Source organism: Protopterus annectens, chromosome 10.part0, assembly GCF_019279795.1.
Source record: "Protopterus annectens isolate FY-2018-M chromosome 10.part0, PAN1.0, whole genome shotgun sequence".
NCBI lineage: Eukaryota > Metazoa > Chordata > Ceratodontiformes > Protopteridae > Protopterus > Protopterus annectens.
In genome coordinates this window covers 1540724418-1540747646 of record NC_056744.1, presented here as the reverse complement: position 1 = coordinate 1540747646, position 23229 = coordinate 1540724418, and the positions used below count along the sequence as shown (strand labels likewise).

Genomic DNA, 23229 nt, shown 5'->3' with positions numbered 1-23229 from the left:
ACTTCATTACGAGGAATATACCTCATTTGGGGTCTTAAAAAGTTCATGTTCCTCTAAGTTCCACATTGAAAGTGTCTGTCACACATTCAGTGTTAGGAAGTTTTTTAAGTGAAATCCATGATAAATAGAAATTAATTATATTAATTAAAGGACCTTCTTTATAAGTAAAACCAGCATATTTTAACCATCCTATGACCTTCCTAGTCGAAGTTGTTGGTAAGCTGTTAGCAAGTGTTCCACATTTTGCCCATTTGTTCCACATTATGAAGGTGAGTGCTCCTCATTTTGGAGATGGAAGGTTGAGAGCTATGTATCAGACAGAGGAACTAATATCTAGTAGAAGAGACATGTAGATCAGTGTTGACATAATACAGGACAGACACTAAAAGCATATTTTTAACACTGCACTGTACAATGTTACAATGTATACATTGTACTATGACTTCTTGTCCTATCTGTTAACACCTTTGCTCAAAATTATCAGAGACAAAGAAAAAAAGTTATGGTAGACAAAGATCTGAAATCAAATTATTAAATTTTTAAAAAAAATATTTATCAGTACTTATTTGCAGCAGGAGAAGCCTCTAATTTCCCTAAGGCTTCTCCTGCCATAAAATGTTGTGAAAGGTACTTGGGAAGTGTGTGCCTTGACAAGTGGGGAGTGGTGGTACAGATAATGGGTTATAAATTGGATTAAGGATTTCGGAAGTGTATTATTGCAACCAGATTCGGAGCAGGAGAAGCAGCTCATTTCCAAGCTGTTCTCCTGCCAAAGTATATTGGGAAATGTTCTTGTGAAGTGTGTGTCTTGATAACTGTGTACTGCTGGTAGAGAGCATGGGTTGCAAATCAAATAAGCCTTTTGGAAGTGTGGCAAACCGATGATAAAAAGAGCAAAGAAAGAAAAGTTCTGTCTTGGTTTCTTGGGCAATCTGCAGGTTTTAAAGGCTTGCACGCAAGCATGAGATGACAATGGTGAAAGCTTAAGTCTGTTTTCTTAAGCCTGATGTTGAATCGATGGCTGTATTATAGTTTTCCAAAAGCTATTGCTACAGTCATATATAAGAAATAACCTTTGAAAATGGGTACACTGTACTAATGTGCTGTGCTAATGTACAGGTAATACCCACTGAAAAAGGAGTCCATTTCTTAGCATCAGATTAAGGTGCCATGAGGTTCGGACAGTTAATGCTAAATGTCGCCATTGTTTTATGCTTCCTAAGCATGACATGTTCAACTAAAAATCACTGCCATAAAACACACTTCAGTGACCCACACTTCCCAAGTACCTTTCACAACATTTTTCGGCAGGAAAATGGCTAGGAAATGAGCCGCTTCTCCGGCTGCGAATCTGGTTGTGATAACACATAAGTACCTATTTATCTTACTCATTTAAAAAGTTGATAAAAGAATGGCTTTTGCAATGAACATGTGTTTTCTGAACAGTGAGAACTATGAAATTCTAATGGCTGGCATCATTTACTATTTATTTATTATTTTATTTTACATTTGTTAACCGGGCTAGTCTAGCTGGATACATGACCATTTTCAGTAGAGGCCCGGGGAGAAAAGCTCCAAGAAAGACATAAAAAGAAATATAAAAGTAATAATAGATCCAATTAAATATACAAAAGTCATAACAGATCAAACTAGAAGATACAATTGTAAAAAAGCATATATTTTTTTATATGTATTCAAATACAGTAGTCAGTGAGGATAACATTAGCAGTAAGCATCAATGGGTGATGTACAAGAGATGATCAATATGCAGTATAGAGATAAATTGTATTTGCAATTATATGGTATTTTGCTGCTCTAGGGTAATATTATGAGTTTCAGAGTAATTATTAGTTTAAAAGGAAGGAAGTTAGTCAGGGTTAGTACAGGTGCATAGCCAGTGTGTCTTAAGAAATAGCTTTAGTTTCTTCTTAAAAAGTGAAAGAGAAATTTGAGTTGTAAGTTCAGTGGGTAGCAAATTCCATCACTTTCCTACAGAGTTAGAGTACAGGGGGTCACCTGATGAGTTACTGGATCTTGAAGTGTTGATCAGCAGTTTGTTTGAGGAGCGTAAGTTCTTGAGATTTTTGCAAGGTTTAATGATGGTAGAGAGTATTGGAGTGTTGGTGGGTTGATGCAGGGTCTTATGGACAATGGCAAGCTGGAGAAATTGAAGATGGTTAAGAAATTCTAGCCAGTCTAGTTGTTTTAGGTTCAGACAGTGATGAGTTCTGAAAGCAAATCTAGCAATATTATTATAGGATATTGCCAGTTTGTTGAGGTTATTTTTTGAAAGGTCAGTATAAAATATCCTCAGTAATTTATAAGAAAATCAAACATTTTATGAGGGACAGAGGAAAAATTAGGGATATTCTGCAAAAGTCTGGACAGCTGAGAGATATTCTCTGAGGACCTACAAGGTTCAGTGCTGGGCCTTTTTCATTTCTGTTTCTTCATAAAGGACTTGAAATCTTAACTCCAAAGAGTACAAATTAGGCTATGTGTAAATGACTTGCTCCTATTGAAATAAAGAAATGGAACCTCCACTCAAATAGACCTACAGCTTGACATCCACAGAGTCAGGAACAGGGTTAAGAATGAAATAGAAGTTAACCTATCAAATTCATTTCTGAACCAATACTACAGATGGCACACTCCCTATAGCTCACTGACCCCATAATATATGAGCTACACTTACCTACAGATATTTTGGCATTTGATTAGATCCAACACTTTCTTTTAAACATATTGTCAATGTTATTTTTATATATGCCCTCAGGAAGGTGAAAGCTGCCTACAAGATCTCAGACCTACTCCCTTTTCATTCCAGAATAGCATTAGCAAAAGGGATACTGTTCCCCGTACTTCAGAAGAACTTCCCAATCATCACATTAAATTATAATTAAAGCACAGCTACCCTGCAAACAGGTAGTTAGCCAAATATGCAGATTTGTTTTCCTGTCTGATAATTCTGAGCACCACTGCCTTTCATTAAAGAAATTAATCTGTCTGCCTTTTATTACCTGTGCAACCATACACCTGTTCTGCCAAGCATTCAAAATGGCCCCACCTGGGCTACTGTCCACCTGTAGCAAACTGATTGTAAGTCAAAACCAGCTCCTGCTGCCTAAGGTCCAGATATAAGAAAGCATTATCAGTTGAAAGATAAAATCTTTGATTAGTCATGAAAGAAAAGAGCTTTTGAAAATATCAGTGGATCTGCTTTCATCATGTATGAGCAAAAGAATTCAGCTGTCCAGTCTTATGATCTACCCTGCTTGCTCATCTAAACTTCAACTATGACTGGAACTGCTTTAGGGACACAGACTTCCAAATACACCAATTTTAAATGTACAACCTATTTTATCATCTGTCAAATTTAATGAACTGTCAAACTAGCAGTAGACATTTGCACAGAGTATGGTATTTGTTACAATGTGTTACCATGTAGAAAATACTCACTGATTCATTCTTTGTCAGTGTTACTATCAGGCTGCTGTGTAAATGCAATGCATGATATGAGTTTGATCCTTGTCCATATATTACTATGCTTTGTGTAGGCATAAACTCTACTTGTCTGTTACATTGTTATCATGTTATTATAACAGCTATCAAATGTCTTAATGTTTGTCACCTTCAGTGTCGGTCATTACTGAAAAGGGTTCTGCAACTGACCCACCTATCTAGTCAACAAATATTTTAGTAAATAAAACTTTTTTAGATGATCTAGAATGATGTGCCATTGCATATTGCATATAAATGACTGTCTAAAAACTTTATGACATCATTTTGTAGATGTAGTCATAAAGAAAACTTGAACAGGCAAGTGAAAGTAAAACACCACAATTTCACTATGATTTTTGTGGTCATAAAGAAAACCTGAACAGGAAAGTGAAACTAGAACGTCACAATCTCACTATAATCTTTCTTTTTTACTAAAAAGAAAATGTAACTTTAACTTCTGTAGCACAACTACAAATGGAATCCAGTGTGAAACATAGATGCATCATGAAAAGACCATTAATGCACTCAAGTTCAGGGTCCTTCTCCAGTGGATCCTGGATCTCTTATTCCCTCTACAAGTTTTGAGGCTGGCACTTTACCAACTCCCAAACATTGAGAAACGAAGTTCATTTAATCAGTGCCATTGGAGTCTTTCCTTAATTTAGTGCCTCTAATATGCCAAGTGAATTAGGTAACTTTGTTGGTACCACTGCCACTGTAAATGCTGGATGTTCCATAAATAATTCTGGAAGTTAAGGAAGTATGTCAGCCAGAAGTTTCCTAGGCAGAGTAGCCTAGAATTTTTCCATTGTCTATGGATCAGTCCTCATAGACTAAAGGGCCCTGTCCCCAGTACCTATAAATTATCTTTGATTAATGCAAGAGACTGATGGAGGAAACCATCTTAATCTTCTTAGAGACATAGTTGTGATAGGTTCATAGGTGTGCACTAGGCTAGTGACCAATGGGGGCTGTTTAAGCCTAGCCATGCATCCCAAATCTCTGACAAGTTCTGGTACCCTTGGTAAGTGTAAGCAGGGGGTTGGTAGATGAAACATTTATGGGCTGCATCAGTCTATTAGAGATTATCATCTTCTTTCAGCTGTTCCTGTTAGGGGTCGCCACAACAGATCACCTGTTTCCATTTCTTCCTGTCCTCTGCATCTTGCTCTGTCACACCAACCACCTGCACGTCCTCTCTCACCACATCCATAAACCTTATCTTAGGCCTTCCTCTTTTCCTGTTACCTGGTAGCTTCATCCTTAGCATCTTTTTCCCAATATACTCAGCATCCCTCCTCAGCACATGTCCAAACCAACATAATCGTGCCTCTCTGGCTTTGTCTCCAAACTTTCCAACCTGGGCTGACCCTCTAATATACTTATTCCTAATCCTGTCCACCCTCGTCACACCCAGTACAAATCTTAACATCTTTAATTCTGCCACATCCAGCTCAAACTCCTGCCTTTTTGTCAATGCCACTGTCTCCAACCCATATAACATAGCTGGTCTCATTACCCTCTTGTAGACCTTCCCTTTCACTCTTACAGGTACTCGTCTGTCACAAATCACTCCTGACACTCTTCTCCACCCACTCCATCCTGCCTGTACTCTCTTCTTCACCTCTCTTCCACACTCACCATTACTCTGAACTATTGACCCCAAGTATTTAAACTCATCCACCTTCGTCACCTCTACTCCCTGCATGCTTACCATTCCTCTATCCTCCCTTTCATTCACACACATATATTCTGTCTTAGTCCTGCTGACCTTCATTCCTCTTCTCTCTAGAGCATATCTCCATCTCTCCAGAGTCTCCTCCACCTGTTCCCTACTCTCACTACAGATCACAATGTCATCTGTAAACAGCATAGTCCACGGGGACTCCTGTCTGATCTCGTCTGTCAACCTGTCCATCACAGGTGCCAAATCAGCAATGAATTTCTTGTTTCTCATCCATTTGTCCAAGCTGCACTTGAATTGGATTAGGGAGGAACTCTTGCTTCGCATGGATGGGGAGCCTGTTCCTGAGAATGAGTAGTCTCTGGAATACATACTTCTCTCCAGCAGGTCCTATTTATATCACAGACAAAGTCTAAGTCTTTAGAACAGGTAATTTGGGTGCTGTTTCTTTCATTGATATGCAGGAGGTCCATCAGAGTAGGATCAGATAATGCCTTGTATGCCAGGCATAAACTGTCTCACAGCAGCCTTTAGGAGACAGAATACAGGGATAGGCTTTGAGGCGGTCTGCATGGGATGTGTTATTTATGCCCAGTATTCTTTTAGTGAGAAACCTTTGTGGACATTCTGGATGTGACTGGCTTGGTACATATCAGGGGGGCAGTGTACTCAGTGATAGGACTGATGAATGCTGACTAGAGTAGAACAGTAACCTCCTTGGACTTAGATGCCATCCCTTTGTTTATTTACGTTGTACAACAGAGAATGATTTTCTCACTACTGTAGATGTGATGGTCAAAGTTTAGATTGCTGTCTGTCCCCAAGTCCCTAATTACTGGATCAACTCTTAGGGGTGTATTGCCAATATCATAGTTTCCAGGCATGGCTGACTTTCCAAAGGATACTACTATTCATTTTTTGGCATTTAGTTTTAGTCCATGGCTCTGACAGTAAATATTTGTCTGTGTCAGCCCTTCTTGGAGAACATTAGTGTAGGTGAGGTAGTCTATGACTGCTCCTAATTTGCAATCATTTGCAAATTTGGTCAGCCAGAGGCACTTGACAATGGCCTTGACTATAAAGAAGTAGATGCCAAAAAAGAGCAGCAGCAGGACTGATCTCTGAGGGACTTCACTGGTAAATGGACTCTCTGTAGAGGGGGACTTCCCAATTCTAACTTCCTGGGTCCTGTCTGTGAGCCAGCTAGCTATCTAGTGAGTGACATAAGTGTTTCTACCTAATCTCTTGAGTTTGTCATCAATGCCTCTGTGAGGTATTGAGTCAAATGTTTTGACCAGGTCTAGGTAAGCAATGTAAACTGTTTTGCTCTTGTCCATTGCTTTGGTGACCTTCTCAAAGAAGTCCACCAGGCTGAGTAGGCATGACCTGCCCTTAAAAAAACTAGACTGGGTTGGGTCCAGTGTCTGGAGGTTTCCTATATCATTAGTGATCATTTCCATTATAATTCTTTCCATGGCTTACTTATAAGACTAGTGAGACGTTTGGGTATGTAATTTCCATGGGCTGTAGCTGGCCCAACTTTGTGCAGAGGGATTATGGTTGCTCTTCTCCAGTTATGAGGTACAAAGCCCATTTGGAGGCTACAGTTAAGTAGTGATTTCAGAAGGCCTGATAGATCATGTTACAGACTATTTAGAAGGCAACCTGGAATATTGTCACAGCCAATCGATGCAGTGTTCTTGGCCTTAGAGAAATCACTGAGGACCTGCTTGCCAGTGATAGGGGATTTATATTTGGTGATTTTTCCTGAGGGTTGGCTGGGGGGAGAGTGGTACAATTAGAAAGTAAAATGTGTTGACCAGTAGGTTTGCTATATCTTTTGGCTCAGTATGAGTGGCTCCATTAACAATGAATTATGTACACAGTTGGGTACTTTGAGGTAACAGGCATAGCTGAAGAATGCCTTGTGGTTGTCCTTAGCCTGGGAGGACATATTTACCACAAATCTGGCTTTGGTGAACTTTATGCATCACCTGAGTTGTTTATCTTTAGTTTGATGAAGGCATTTTTAACTTGATGGGTGCTATACTTTATAATTTTTGCCATGATTTTCTTCCTTCTATTATACAGCCGATTGATGTTGTGATTCCACCAGGATGGCATGTTTTTTGAGTTAGTTCTGTATTTATTCTTGGTAGGTACAGCTGGTTCTGTGCAGCTATTAACATGCTTGTATAGGATTTTTGAGAACAGTTCCATGAGGGCAGCAATGTTTTCAATGTAAAAGGGGCTTGAAATTTTGCCAGGTTATCAGTCGATAGTAGGAAGTTAGCCTTAGAGTAGTTCCTAAACATTGTAGGATTAGGTGGGTTTCTGGGTTTTATTTTTATTTCAAAGAAGACCATTTTGTGATCTGACCTCATCAAAGAAGTCATTACACTAGGGAGTGTGCAGTGCTCTCCCATATTAGTTGAGGACCAGATCCAGTATGTTTGCACCCCTGGTCACTGTATTGACAGTCTGGTGTTTACAAAATCCAGGAATCTCTGTACCTGCATGTTTGGTGTCATATGATTCCCAGATAATAGTGAGATAATTAAAGTTGCCCATAAATATGGTAGTGGGTTGGATAGTGAATGTTTCTAGTAGCCTGGGGAGGCAAATCATTAAGGCAGCCATTGAGATGGTTCAGACTTTTAATCCTACATCCTCTGGATATGCTTAATTTGTGCAAGGTGGGGGAGGTGTAGTGGGATGACCATGCCAGTCATCCCTCTTCCACAAAGGATATTGACAGCAAGCAGCCTTTCCACCATCCTGAATCATAGGAAGTAGTTTTTCCCTGGTCTCCACTGGGGAATCACAGCTACCCTGTCTGCTCACTGAATATCCAAACCATTCCATGCCCAGGAAAGGTAAGCAGGCCACATTATTTCACTCTTCTCTTTCCCTACCTCATTCATTTAGTGCCAGGGGTAATAATTGAGCCCCATCCACCTGCATAACAGTCAAGACTCCATACCTCTGTGACACATACCCAGGATGCATGATAGCAGGCTGAGGATTGTCTTGAAATTTAGGTACTGGTGTGTGGAGCACTTACTTTATAACAATTCTAATTTCTCCCTTTCCTTTTCTCCTAAAATATCATCAGCAGACTTGCCAAATAAAAGGGATATACAGAGAATGGAGCAACAAGATATTAACATTAACATTTTCTGGATAATTTTTCTTCCTCAGTAAAGCATGTCTTCTGAGTATTGCCCCTTGAAATACATGCTTTACAGAATGCATTCAGAGGATTATAAGCACATTTGAGAATGTGCAACCTTATCCTGTATATGTTAACTTTTCTAACCTACAGCTCTGCTGGATTGGGATGCCTTATTGTATTGATGATTACAGCTCTTCAAAGGCAGACCATACACATTGGTATTATTGCAATATTGCTTAAACAAGTAGAGGCATATAAATATCAGGAATATTAGGTACAAACTTTGCAAGATATTACACCATTCTTCAGAAAGTCTGTATTGTTTTTCTATTTTCTGGCTTTGATGCTTTCACACTTTTTGAGATTTTTTTTCTGGTTCAGGTTTCAGACCCTTTGATGTGAGATTATACCAAGGTATTTCAATCTGTTCGCCATTATTTTGTATTAAATTCTTATTTAACTTAAAATTATTATGATGTTAAATAGCCATTTAGCATCAGTATCAGTCTCTTTCTGTGGTGTTTCTGTGTCTGACTCCAGACTAGCATATCAACAGTTATACTTACAATACCTTCTAAGTCTTTAGTTATCTGGGAAACAGCTCTTTGGAATGCCTCTGTTGTTGATAAAATATCAAACAGAAGTCAAAGAAAGCTGTATCATCCTAATGGAGTAGTGAATGTACACAAATAAGATATTCTGTTTTTCAGTCATAACCCCTATTCTCACTCTCTAACAACTCAGAAATGCTAAACATTTAGCATTCCAGAGACGACTTCTTCAACTGGAAGCAATTGGTAATACTCTCCTTCACTCACTTTAATCAAATCTTACAGAGCAATCCAAATGCATATTTTTTTTCTTTTCTTTATAACACTGACCATACAATTCACTCATTCTATTATCTCTATGTATTTCTTAATGGCAGTTAAGGTTTTCATGCACTTTGCTTTCTGGTCATTCAGTAATACATCCTCTAATACTAGGTCTATCTTGTGATAGGCTATATTTAATTCACTCGTACTTACTTCTTCATATGTTTTGCTGTAAAGGATAGAGAACATTTTGTTGTTACAGTCATTAGTATTCATAATGACTAGTCCCCCACCTTTGTCAGGTTGCATCACCCTTAATTCAAGGTTTTCACAAATCTGTCTTAGTATATTTCTTCCTTCATATGTTAGGTTATTAAGCATTATGTTCTTTTGCCCATTATGTTTTAATAATTCTCTGATTTCCCATTCACATAATTTTTCAAAAGTACTGACCATTGTGTGTGTGTGTGTGGGGGGGGGGTTGAAAGTACTGGGTCAAATAAGGCCACTATTCATATCCATAGGTGCCCTGGAATTTTTAAAGTAAAAATCCAGGTTCAATTTCCTTGTAAATAGTTTCAAATTAAATAAGACTTCATCAGTCCTTGCCTTTCTAACTGGAACAAAAGTCAAGCCTTTCTCAAAAACATCAGCATAAAAAGAATAAATGCTCACATCACTATAATTATACACTTTAGAATCACAGTTTTTCTTGTTAATAATAACACAAGAATCATTGTCACAACCATTGTATTCACTCAGTTGTTCCAATGGTAATTACCTCTCCCTCTCATGTTGCCTCTCCCTCTCCCCTGATGGACCCCACCACAGGTCCCATAAAAGTCCTGGTTCGGTGGGTTTGTTTGATTCCTCCTCTGGTTCATCAGTCTCTCAGACCTCCTCAGAGGGGGATATTCTAAAGGGTCAGAGCTATCAGATATAAATGGTTCAGAGGCATGAGAAAAGTTGTTGTTAGGCTGTTCATTGCTCATATGGTTGTTATTATTATTGTTCACATGCTGGTTTAATGGAGGTAATGGATATGCTATACCATTTTCATATTGTCTTTGGTCTCTTAGTAATTTCTTTGTTTTTTTTTTAGCCTTTAAACCATCCACTAAATGGTTAATCCTAGCAAAGGAAGATATTCCCCTTTTTTACTCTCAAACAAGTCAGACTGTAAGCTGTTATCAAGCCTAAATATAGTATCAGATAAAATAGATATTTGTCTTTCATTGTCTTTCAACAGTACCTGTAATAGTTTACAGCTATGCTTGTTGAATAAGTTCAAGAGTTCAGTGTGTAAATCTAAGCCTCTCTGTAGACCAGTAGGGTACTTCCACATTCTTAATCCTTTTGGTATTCGCGCAGTGTGAATAGATTCATGAAAATAGCCATGTTCTAGCTGCAGTTTCCTGAATTTTAGTGTAGTCTCTTCTAGTGTTTTGAGTGGTTTATCAACTGTTTCTATGTCCAAATTAACATAATGAAAGTCAAAACAATTTTCTGAAGCCTCTTCCGGGTACAGAAGATGGAGCTATGTGTGTTTTCAGTATTCTGATGACGCAAGGATGAAAGCGCTAAATAAATGGATTTTCTACAAAGTGGTCAGCTGCCTACTTTCATCCTGGTGGTAGACTCTTATAGAAGCTATAGAATTGCCATTTTGCTCTATGTGGAAATTTGAGATTGTGGCCATTTGCACTTTGATAGTGGAATAATTAAAATCACTGTGCAAAAGTTCAGACAAAAACTCTAATATGGAAATGATGGGAGCAGAAAATGAGTCTAAATCTTTTGACACAGCCAAAATGGAAAATCTTTTCTATTTGTTACAGTAAATCTTCTTAGTGGATTGTCCTTGATAGACTGATATTATTTGAACAACCAAAGCTGGCAGCCTGGCATCTCAGGCTAAGGTTAGAACTGGAAGAACCAAGTGATTAATTCCATTGATCTCTGGTCCAGAGGAGGCAATCTGGACAATTGTGTTTATAGATTTGGATACTGATCCAACATCCATGTGGATGTACTGGTAGAGGCCACAGGAAGGGAAACCATGTTTGTCAAGGCCAAAAAGGGGCAATGAGATTAACTCTGGCCTTGTATATTCACTCTGGATGAATTTATTCATTAAGGGTAACTGAGGACCTGAGCATCTCTCAATGACTGTTTCTGTTGTGAGATCAGGGTAAAGTAACATATGCACTTGTTTATGTAGACTGTGAAGAGATTGCAGCAAGGTTGGTCCCAGTGATGAAAATCATGGCTGTTACTGTTGGAATGAGGGACCACTTAAAGACATTAATACAATTCTGCTCAATTTGTCTGCTAGTACATTGGATGTGAAGACATTGCTCATTGCCAAACAGTCTTGGCCTCTTGACAAAGGGGATGAGAGCATGCTCCTCCATGTTTGTTGATTTACCAGACTACTGATATGTTGTTTGACTGACCAGAAATCACACCCTTGGGGGGACATCCTAGAATACCTGTAATGCTAGGAAGACTGCCCTCATCTCAAGATATTGATGTGAAGATTGACCTCTGTATGTGACCAAGTACCTTGGACTATCCTCCCTTTCAAACCCCCCCCAGGAGGAAGACGTCTATGGTTAGTATAGCCACTGATGGATCCATTTGAAATGTGTATTCGTCTGTCACTGAAGGAGAGTTTATCCACCAGGAGATGTGCTACCTGCAGATTTGAGTGATGTGAATTTATGAATGCAGCAGATGAACATTTTCAGACCATTGCATAGCTAGAGTCACTTGAAACACTCGCATGTAAAATCTAGCCAGCAGAACCATTACGAATGTAGAAGCCACTAGACCTAAGGTTAAAGAATCAGTATTACTGGAGGACAAGGGTGATGGAGTACTTCTGTAGTTGTGAGGTGTAGGAAGAGCACCCTGGGGGGAGGGAGGCTGATGATTTGTAGAACTGAATCCAGGTGGCATCCAATACATTCTATCTGCTGCATTGGGGGTAAGGTGATGTTTGGGTAGGTTGATTGTGATCCCTAGATCTTGCATTAGGTGCAGCAGAATGACTAGATGATGCAATAACAGATTCCAGGAGGTAACATTTAGGAGTCAGTTGTCAAGATATGGGAAAACCTGGATCCCTACCAGGCAAAGATTCAATGCCACCACTTCCATTTTCTTGGTAAACACCCTGGGGGCTGAGATGAGACTGAAAGGCAGGGCTTTGAATTGATAGTGATTGTCCCCCAGCTGGAAATGGAGGATTCTGCTTAATTGCTTCTCTATCTTCACATTATAGTATGCATCTCGTAAATCTATGAAGCACATCCAATCATCCTTCTTCAGTACAGGCTGTGACATCCGGTTAATATTCCACCAGACTGCCACTAATAATGTGATGTCCCCCACTTAACACCCAGGTCAGTAATTAAAGAGTCTCAATCCCCACCACTAACTCCAGTGTGAGAGAGCTTCATGGAAAACACCAGAGCACAGAGCACACAAGAGTAAAATTCCACAATTTCCCTTAAGAACACAACAGGAACATGCTCTACTTCTTGGGACTGGACTACATACCTCTGTCCACCCCAAATGTAATCTCTTAGCATACACTTCAGAGCAATGTGTTTCAGATTAAGACCTCTGACTCACTCAAACTCAAAATAAAGTTCAAATCTCACACACTCTAACACTTATGGGAAGCCTGATACAGATTTTCAGATGTGTCCCCTCCCCAATACAATGGTACACACTGCCACTAGAGTCAAACAGGTCCACACGCCCTTCAAAGGTTGATCAATTATTCAACATTAAATATCAAAATAAATGATAGCTATGACCAGAGGCAGCAAGAAATTCGAGGTGACCTGGGGAGTATCAAACAGGTATAAGCACTCTCTAATCTCTAAAGAACACACTGATTGTCCAGCCACAATGTAAAGTAATGAAAAGCATTTAATAATAAGTAAAATAATGTAAATCGATAATTTTCAATAAACACCAGAATTCAATCACTAGAAATATAAAATTAAACTGTAGGATAGAAGTTCATCATCTTAGAAAAACTCTATCTAAATACCTAAACTTTCCTAATCTAACTACAGAATACTGTCCCTGATCTAATCTAAAACATAACAGCAAGGCAAAGGAAGGCTTACAGTTTTTGATGAGTCCTTTTTCTTGGGTATCCACTGACTGCAACTCTTCACTAACTGCTCAGCACTGTAACTGAATTCAGCAGTCTCTGTTATAGTCCAGGTTAACAGTCTCAACATCTTATTTTAAAAATAACAGTCAGCTGTTTGAAAAAGTTATTTTTCCTTCAATCAGCTGTTCAAATAATCACATAGCAACCAGGAACATTCTAAATGCATCACCTACTCATCAGATGATTCTCCACAGACAGTTTGTACTTTAGAATCTCCCTCACAAACATGTGCAATTAGAAATGTATCAAAACACTGACAGGTTCTTTAAACATTTTGTATAAATAGGGAAAAACATTTTTAAAACGTATTTACATTTTTTTCAATTAGACATGCTGGCATACAATACAAGTCAGTCTGAGAATATACACAAATCTCCTGCCAGACATGCTAACACAGATGACAGTGTTTTCATTTTCTTCACAGAGGCAAAACATACAGAATTGTGACCATCCTGAATTTCATCTATTTTACAGATTTAGATGACTCAGATCCAAAAATGTGTCTGAGGTCTGCTGTTTTATTGGGTACTAAAAAGAATATCAAATAGACTTTGGACTATAACTGGTCTTTGTGGACAGGTTGGATGACCATTTTTCTTAACATCTTTGAAACTTCTGTTGCTGCGAGCTCCCACTGACTGAATGGAACACTGGCCATTTTCTTCTTTTTAATGGAGGAAGGGAAAAGGATATTGAATAGCCTTTGGAAATTATGTTTAACACCCAACAATCTGTTGTGAGATTTTGCCAGGTTGGTGGATGCATGGATAAATGCCTCCCGATTGCCACCAGAGTACAGCATTCAGGCAACTCATCAGGAGCACTGACAGAGCTTCTGGTTGAAGGGACTGTGAAAGCCCTGGTTGTGTGGTCTACGTCTGCCTCTAGGGTGATGTCCATTGTAGTTATCTCATCCTTTGCCACAAGATGGTCTATCCCCAGGTCTGGCATGATAAAAACTTTGTGACTTGCACAACCACATCTTCTTTCTAGCCCTTTGATTCCTAGAAATGGATTTCCACTGCAAAGAGAGTTTTGCCATCTTGCTGACTCCTGGTTTAGTATGTCTTTTACCTTGGGTCCAAAGACAGCGGAACCATCAAAGGGAGCACTGATGAAGGCTGTCTTAAAACCTTCCATGAAATCACAAAGCCTCATCCAGGCATACTGATACATGGTGATGCCAATGCCTGTCACTCTAGCCATGTCATCAGCTGCACTGGAAAGCAGTTGCATAGATATATTGGAAGTAGACTGCAGGGAAGAAAGTTAGGAATTCACAGTTTTCTGAACATCCACAGGCAGACTACCCAAGAAAGACCTGAAAAACTCTTTGGTCAAGTCTCTCTCTGGAGTCTATTAACATTAGCCAAATAATTCAGTGCTTTGCATACAAAAGTCACTGAAGCATATGTCTATTTCCCAAACATGTCCATAGCTTGTGACTCCCTGTTAGGGGGATTTCCTGTTAGGGGATGGATAGAGGAAATTTCTTTTCATTTCTTTTTAGTGGCTGCACTACCACCATAGTGTCCACCAGTGGGTTTTTGCTATTTTTGTCATTCCATGCCCATTTAGCCATAGGTTTAATGAGGGGGTCAATGGGTGGTAGTAGCTAGGATAATGCTGAGCTGGAACCAAAGGCTTCCAGGAACAGGTGACTCATCAGGTGAAGGATTCTTGGTGGACCATCCCCTTTCCTGTTTTGTCAGTTGAAGAATCTCACCAAAGGTGACATCTTCAGAGGCGAGATCTAGGGGAGCCTTCACCTTCATCCAAGTCTATGTCTTCAGTGAAAGACTCTGAAAATGAGTCTATGTGCTTTTGTTTGCATGCCTGTTTCTTATGAACTGGTTCCGTTGGAAGATCAGATGGTTTGAATCAGACTGGGAGCTAACGTAGCATGCCATCTTGGAAGTCTGTGGTACCAACTGTCCCTGTCTGGAAGTGTGATGGAGAGTAGAAGTAGAATCCTGTCAAGGTTTGGATAGAACTGAGCTGAATAAAGTGCCATTTCCCTTGGCATCAATAGGGCCCTCTCAAAGGTCTTGAAGGCTGAAACCTCCATTGGTTCATAGGCCTTCTCCTAGCTTAAGACAGAAAAGATACATCAGTGCTGACATGTCTTGACCCCAAAGCCAATCTTGGATCTGAGCTGTCGAGTGCCGAGGCCCTGAGAGGGAATGCTGACTTTGACAACTTTGGCGTCGACCCATCCCATTGAAACCTCACACTGATGCTTTGGCTCCAAGTCTATTCTAAGTCTGAATATATCAGAGTCAAAAGAGAAAGGTATGGTGTTGGAGTCAAAGTAGCTCAGACTATCAGCTCTGACAAAGGTGTCCCTACCCCAGCACTCCTTTGTTGGTTCCAACAAAGGCATCCCAGGGCAGGTCAGATCCAAGGAAGTAGAGTCCGAAAGATGGACCAGGACCAGAGAAATAAGAGGAGGAATATTTGAGCCAAGACTCATTCCCAGGGGATGGCACAGAGAGAACCCCAAATTGGATTTGCGTTCTAAGAAACTTGTGCATCATTCTATTGATGTCTTGTTCGGATAAGCTTCTGGGTGACTGGAAGAAGCCACCAAAGGTGGTCATGAGTACCTCTGCTCCTGAAGCATAGGGGAATGTAACCTTGGGTTCATTGGGTCCAGAAAGAAAAGGGGCTGAGGAGGAATGGACCTGAGGGATTGTTGGTTCTGACCTTCTCGGATTTTTCAGATGTGGCCCAGTCATCATCATCAGATCCGGGGAATGCTTCCTTGATTTTTCAGAATCCACTTTGTCTGACATTTCTGACTCAGTCTTATCTTTTTCCTTTTCTTTTTATTTTACTTTCTCTTTCTCATTTTCTTTTGGCTTGCATTTGGGGCTGCTGTTATCCTGCTTAATAGCTGGATAAGTAGAAGTGGAGGAAGTAGAAGCTGAAGAAATAGAAGACCCTGTCTATGGAAGGAGGAGGCCCTTAACTATGAGCTTCTCTATCCTAGTCTGGAGTAGCCTGGAACTAAAGGAGGCACAGGCTTGACACTGAGTATTGAGGTGGGCAGCACCCAAACAGTTCAAACACAATATATGAGGATCCTGAGAAGGGAGTGTGTGCCCACCACAGTCAGAACACTTTTTGCATCCATGGCTGTCCACATTACTAAAGTTGTCTATCTTAAGAATTATGACTAAACAGAATAAAGGAACACTGGAAAAATATCTAGCAGACTAAAATATATCGTCATCAATACTTATTAGAAAAACACATTCCAAACTATATACTAAATCTGCATTTATGAACAACACACCAAAAATGTAAGAACTATACAAACAACTACTACTTCTACTATTATCCTAGTTACCCTAACTATCTAAGTCTTCTCTGGAAAACTAATCCTATAAACCACACACACTTATAACACTAAGTCTAAAAGCTAAAACTGGAGGGATAAGTCTCTCAGTAGGGAGAGGATAAAAAGGAGTTATAGCACAAAGATATATCACTAGTTGAGTAGCCCTCACAGAATGCATCTGAAGTCTTCAGGTGGCAAACAAGATTTGAGGTACTAATCTGGAGCAGAGGAAATTATAGATACAGGAGGAGTTAAAGCCCTGGATCTGAGAAACTTAGAATCAGTGCTGATGTGTTGAATCAGATAAAAATAGACAACATCGGATGATCAATATTAAAATGGCAGCTTCTAAGCTAAATAATTGCAATTTAATTCATCAGGTGTCTCTACTGTTGTCAAATGGCAGATATTTTAATTAAGGGACAAGAAAGTAAAATATCTTGTTATTGTTATCCTTTAGTAGTGGTGATAGTTGCTGATCATGCAATGCTTACTCAGAATTGTCACTGATGTAGTAATGAAATGTTTTGTTGGTTCTTTCTCCTCATTCCAGGTAGTGCCCTCACTTACCAAAATGGGACAAAATTTACCACTTATGATCGTGACCAGGATGAACACGGTGGACTAAACTGCGCTAAAACATACTCGGGAGCTTTTTGGTATAACGGCTGTCATCACGCTAATCCTAATGGCCTTTATTTAAGTGGACAACATTCATCATTTGCAAATGGTGTTAACTGGTATACCTGGAAAGGGTTCTACTATTCTCTAAAAGTGGTTGAAATGAAGATAAGACCAGTTTAAATTACACTTGACAGAAATATTTTCAAGAAATGAATATCAGAAACAATGGAACTGTAACACGCATTGCCAAAATATTAGGAAGAGTAATTTCAGTCCTTCCCTTCTTTCTTGCCCTTAGAATTAATTGTTAACTTGCTAAATAACACATTGTGTCACCTTCAAATGTTTTAATAGTTGTGACTTTCAGCTTTTCCCGGTTAGGGGTCACTACAGCAGAACTCCGGTCCGCTAATGATTGCTTCTAATGTTTTAATATAAGCTGAATTATTTGCAAAAGGACTCTCATTCTCTGGTCAGGGAAATACAACTACTGTCACAGTCAATACTATAATGCCTTAAAATCAAGTAATGATAGATGGGTAGCTGAGAGCTGCAGTACTTTGTACATGGATTTTATATACTATCTGGGATTATGCTACAGGCATATATACCAACATTAAAAAAGTGTAGAGCCAACAATGAAGTATAGAAAAATGGCAGAATATACTGACACAAACATGTTCAGAAGCAGAAAACCTTTATCTATTTAATATGCCCAGCTGTGCAGTCCATTTGCCTCGCATTAGATGGAGATATCCACTGTTTTATTTGGTATCTTGATATGAAGCAGTCACTACAGCAACTATTTGATATTCTGAATCTTTTACTGCAAGTTCCAGAAGAACAACACTAAATGAGTGAAAATATGGACTTGTATACACAAAGGCCAAAATTGTTCTTCCATGGAGTACTTCCTTTTCTCTAAGTATGGCAATCCTGGAGTTGGTATATGTAAGTTGGGGTTACCACCTGTCCGTCATTACACAAGACAGTCCCTATTTGGGGAATTGCAGCCTGCAAAAAAATGAACAATGACAAATGTCCTGAGATATCAAGATAAAAAAATATTTCCTAAGGTTAGTGTTTCAACTACATAAAACTTTTATTTTGTACAAGAAAAACATTACAGGAATGAACAGAAGCAAATCAAATTCTACACCAGTGAGCTTCATACCTCTCATGTGTACCTCATTATAAGAACATTCCTCATTCTGAGTTGAAAGGCCACGTTCCTTGCAGTTGCACACTGAAAGAGTCTGTCACACATTCAGTATTAAGAATATTTTAATTGATATCCATGGTGAATGATACTGTATCATATTAGTTTATCAAAAGAACCTTTTGTAAGTATAAAGTAACACAGTTAACCATCCCGTGAGCTTCCTAGTTAGTACTTACTCTGCATTTGCCTGTTTGCTTCACATTATAAAATGCAGTCATCCTCATTTAGGAAGTGGAAGGTTGAAAGCTATGGTGAGCTTTTACTCTGGAAAAAAGTGAAGCTCAGTCCTTTGCACTGCTTGTGGGTATGGTTTGACCTGTAAAATTCTATTTTTCATTAAAAAAGTCACATGTTGGCCACTTAAAAAAGTGGCAACCCTAATATAAGTTCAGAGGAATGGGGCTTACCCCTCACTTGCAAAAAAAACAACTTTAAATGGAGAACAGTGAAGTTTGTTAGATACTGTTTTATGTTATTTCATTGTTGGGACTGTATAAGCAATTAAACAGTTTAAAATGTGATGTAACTGGTGCTGCCTTATTCATGTAATTGTGGTGATGTAATGCTTCCTATTAACATTTTTTGATTTGTGCACACAAATATTGAAGGTAGATTTTGTGTGAGTGCTTGAGTACTAACCAGTACTGTCACAACTACGTACATTAACCCACAGCTCCTTATGTCCCTCCATTTCCACTATCTTCATTATAATCCTGACTTTCTTCATCTATCCATTACCTGTCAGATTCTCTTACCGGCACATTATGATTCATTAATATGTATAACTCAGCACTCTCCTACTCAGAACATGGGTGCCCTGATGTTGATTAAGGAATATCTTCTTGCACTCAAACCTCCATCCCCACATATACTTGAGAATTTTAGTCAAGAATCTTTCTGTTAAATATTACAGGCAGGCACACACACACACACACACACACACACACACACACACACACACACACACACACACACACACACACACACACACGCACTTTCCCTGTAGCTGAAAAGACAATCAGAGTGCCATGTGCCTCATCAGAGTTGAATCTTCTTCGGTTTGTCAACAGGTCATTAAGCCACAAGTCCTGTGCAGCTTCTCATTTGCTTCTGTTGATCTGAATATTTCTTATGCCTTAGTGCTCCAAAATAATCTTTTCCAGAACATACTTTTCACAACTGCATTTCACAGTTGAACATCCAGACTTATTTTTTTTTTTGCTTCCACACTAATTTAATAACCTCCAGTCTATCTTACATACCAAGACAAACTGTAGATGCTATTTCTTTCACAGAACTGTCCCTCCTCCACCATGACTTGATGCATGACATTTTTCTTGTACTAATTTTGAATGACCTGAGTTTTTTCTGCATACTATACTTTGCAACTATATTGACTTATAAATTTACCCAAATTATAAACTTTTGTAATATTCTACTATACTGAACTCTTTTTTTTTTCTCACTGACCAGGGCCTTCTTAGAAGTAACTGATTTCTCAGAGTTGATAGCCTACAAAAGAGTAAGTAAAAGCTTCCACATAAGGGAGTACAGATGACTGCACCCCCCCCCCCATTTTTGCAAGTCTGTTTCATGCAGTGGATGAAAGACTTGCTTGCATGAAATCTTTAACAAGAACCATACATCTTAAATTGAAATCGGGTATAGTTTTTAATTGGCCATCAATACTTAAAATAAAAATCCATCAATGTCTATTTCTCCTCATTTTATCTCTTGTGCACATACATACATAATCTTCAAGTAGATTTATATATAATAGCAGATCATAAATATTATTTTTTATAAAGGTTTCCACTGTCCTTGTCTGTTATCTTTTTAGGTAATGTGCATCATTGATGTACGAAATGTCTAAAAGTGTTTTATATCACATGCTGCCATTTTCTTTAACAAAATAACAATCTAGTTCAAGCTTCTACAACTATAAAGTAAATGTTTATGAAAAACCAAGAATACATGTAATACATCATATACACCTCTCTGTGGATCAGAAAAATTACTAACTTACTGTAAAAGTTGTTGGACTCTTTCCAATTTCTTTGGTAAATGTATAAAAGCCTGAATGATTTCCCCCCTTTCTCATCATTCTTGGAGGTCATACATATTATTTAATGTTTTATTATACAGCTTCTGATTTAAGACCAAAGTAGCTGCTGCTGTCTTCTGGAACTGCTCCCACATTGCCACCCTTTCAGTGGTGACATCTCTAATATTACATGCAGTAACCACAAATAAAATGTCATCAAACCATATGGACACAGAAATAAAAAATGCCCTGTAGTCAAATTATTCAAATAATTATTCCTTTTCTATACATTTTTGTATCCCACCAGTTGTCCTTATTTGTTTCTCATGACAGAATGGCTATCTTTACCTAACCTGATATGATTACCACAAGTACACTAAATTTGTTATTGATATACTTTTGAACACAGTTGTGGATGCCAATCCTTGCTTTATGGCTCTAGTACAATTTTATACAGTAACACCAAAACTTTCAGAGTTCCTTTTAAACAAGCCTAACAGCACCGAATCGAGCAGAACATCATACGACACTGAAAATTATCACTTCTAGGACATAATAGAATTGATGCTTGAGTTCTGCCAGAGCCAATATATACTGAAACAAAAACATGGAAGTTGGTATAAATCTAATATATGTGCAGTTATGCTAAAAAGTCCTGCCATGGCATTAGATCCTATAGCAAGTCAAAATCAGGTTATGAAAACGTGTTGCAGAAATAGAAAAATATTATACTTGATGTTTCAATATAAAATTTAGGAAAATGGTTATGCTATTTATTGTTCAATTTTCTTCTCCCCAATACTAACAGCCTATACATGAGGAAGAGCAATTTTTTTGTATATGATAGCAGACCATTACCTGGTGTTTCTTGCAAACAGTAAATTCACTTATATATGTAATGTCAATGAAGAACATATCAGGGTTGCTCTTGGGGGACAGGATAATCCTTGTTGCATTTTTAGTTAGCATATTTTGGAAAGGTATGTAATAAACAAAGATCTGTTATATAAAAATAAGAAAAACAGAAACTGTAAGTTTAAAATGATATGCTCTATCAGACATTCCCAGTGGTGTTATTGTTTCTTTGAAAGTCAATGCACTGTAAAACATTTCCACACTTTAATTCTGTAATATGGTTGCATATATTTAATTTTCTGTAATTAAAGAATGTGCTTTCTGGACTGAAATATTTTAAATCTTCAGAATAAAATGTGACTTAATTCTGTTACTGCTTAATAAAATGTTAATTGTCAAGACTCTTGCACTGTTGTTTCTTAGTTTGACATCTAGAAATAGTACTAATGTGTAATGTTATAAATTATGCACTCTGTCTCGTTAGCCACTGAAAATCTAATTTGTATTTCTAATACAAACTAAAGAGGAAGATAAAAAGAAAATAAATATTTGTCAATGCCAAATATTGGCAATATTGATTAAAGATGTAGGGTCAATAAAATAAGAACGTGTGTGGCATTTGACTAGTGTAAATACAATAAACTTTCATTCACAATGTTATGTTATCCAATGACAGGATTTTTTTTCCTTACCTGATCCAAAAGTTCACATTTCTGCCTGTGTGTGGTATTGCTTGTTCTGCTTAGTACAACTGGGCCCTTGACAGTGCATCATTTTCCACATGGAAATAGTGCTTCTACTCAGTACTGGTGGATTAATGATGTTGCTATGGTTTTAAAGTATAAAATAGAAGAAACCTACTACTTTGCAGTTCATTTCCTTCTGTAAACATTGACTTTCTGTTTCATGTTTACATTTACAAAAAAGATATATGAGCTGACCCAACAGCATAGTGACAAATATGCTTTTTGGAGCACTTGCATGTGGATATAGGGGTAACACAGCACACCAGTGGACCTTTCTCAATCCGTATATCTACAAATCCAAAGTTGTAACTCACAAAAGGATCTTGCATCTCTCTAGAAAATGATTGTTTTGGAGTTTGTTCCTCTGATAACTCAATCTTTGCTATAGTATTGGATCCCCTCACTTCAATCACTTTGCATACAGGGCTTGAAGACTGGTTACTTTAAGAAATGTCTACCTTTTTTAAAAAGTTGTTTACTAATACTTATGAAAACAAAAGTCATTACCATCATGATAAATCTGTGTTGCCAGTTTCATTTCCATCACCAGTAGGACTCAGACTGGCAGGACTTAGTCAGCCCAGCACCTACAATGTTGTTAGGCTACAATAGCCCCTCCTGTTACCCATAATGCTGTGTATCTACTGATGCAGATCTCTGATAGCACGTACAAGGTGGTGCACTAAACTGAAAAAAACTCTCTCTTCTACTGAGGACTCTCCCACTGAAGGTAAGCACTAGGTTTGAAGTGGGGAAAGGAGGGAAGAGGAGGATAAGGAAAGTGATTGAGATGCACTACCAATACATTTCAATTATTAGGGTAAGTACACAGCTTTCATATCAGGAGGATAGGGAAGGTGATGGATATGACACTACCAACACAGATATATCATTAGGGTAAGTACACAGCTTTCATATCAGGAGGATAGGGAAGGTGATGGATATGCACTACCAGCACAGTTATATCATTAGGGTAAGTACACAGCTTTCATATCAGGAGGATAGGGAAGGTGATGGATATGCAC

The 23229-nt window shown here is 38.4% G+C and overlaps 1 protein-coding gene across 1 annotated transcript in view; it reads left to right on the top strand.

Annotated features, from left to right (window-relative positions):
- LOC122814336 (microfibril-associated glycoprotein 4-like) overlaps positions 1-17659 on the top strand; it is a 72897-nt gene extending 55238 nt beyond the window's left edge. The window contains exon 4 of the mRNA XM_044086922.1: positions 17267-17659. Within this exon, the coding sequence (XP_043942857.1) occupies positions 17267-17517 (251 nt within the window). The 3' untranslated portion in view covers positions 17518-17659. The remainder of the gene's footprint in view (positions 1-17266) is intronic.
- The last annotated feature ends 5570 nt before the right edge of the window (positions 17660-23229 follow it).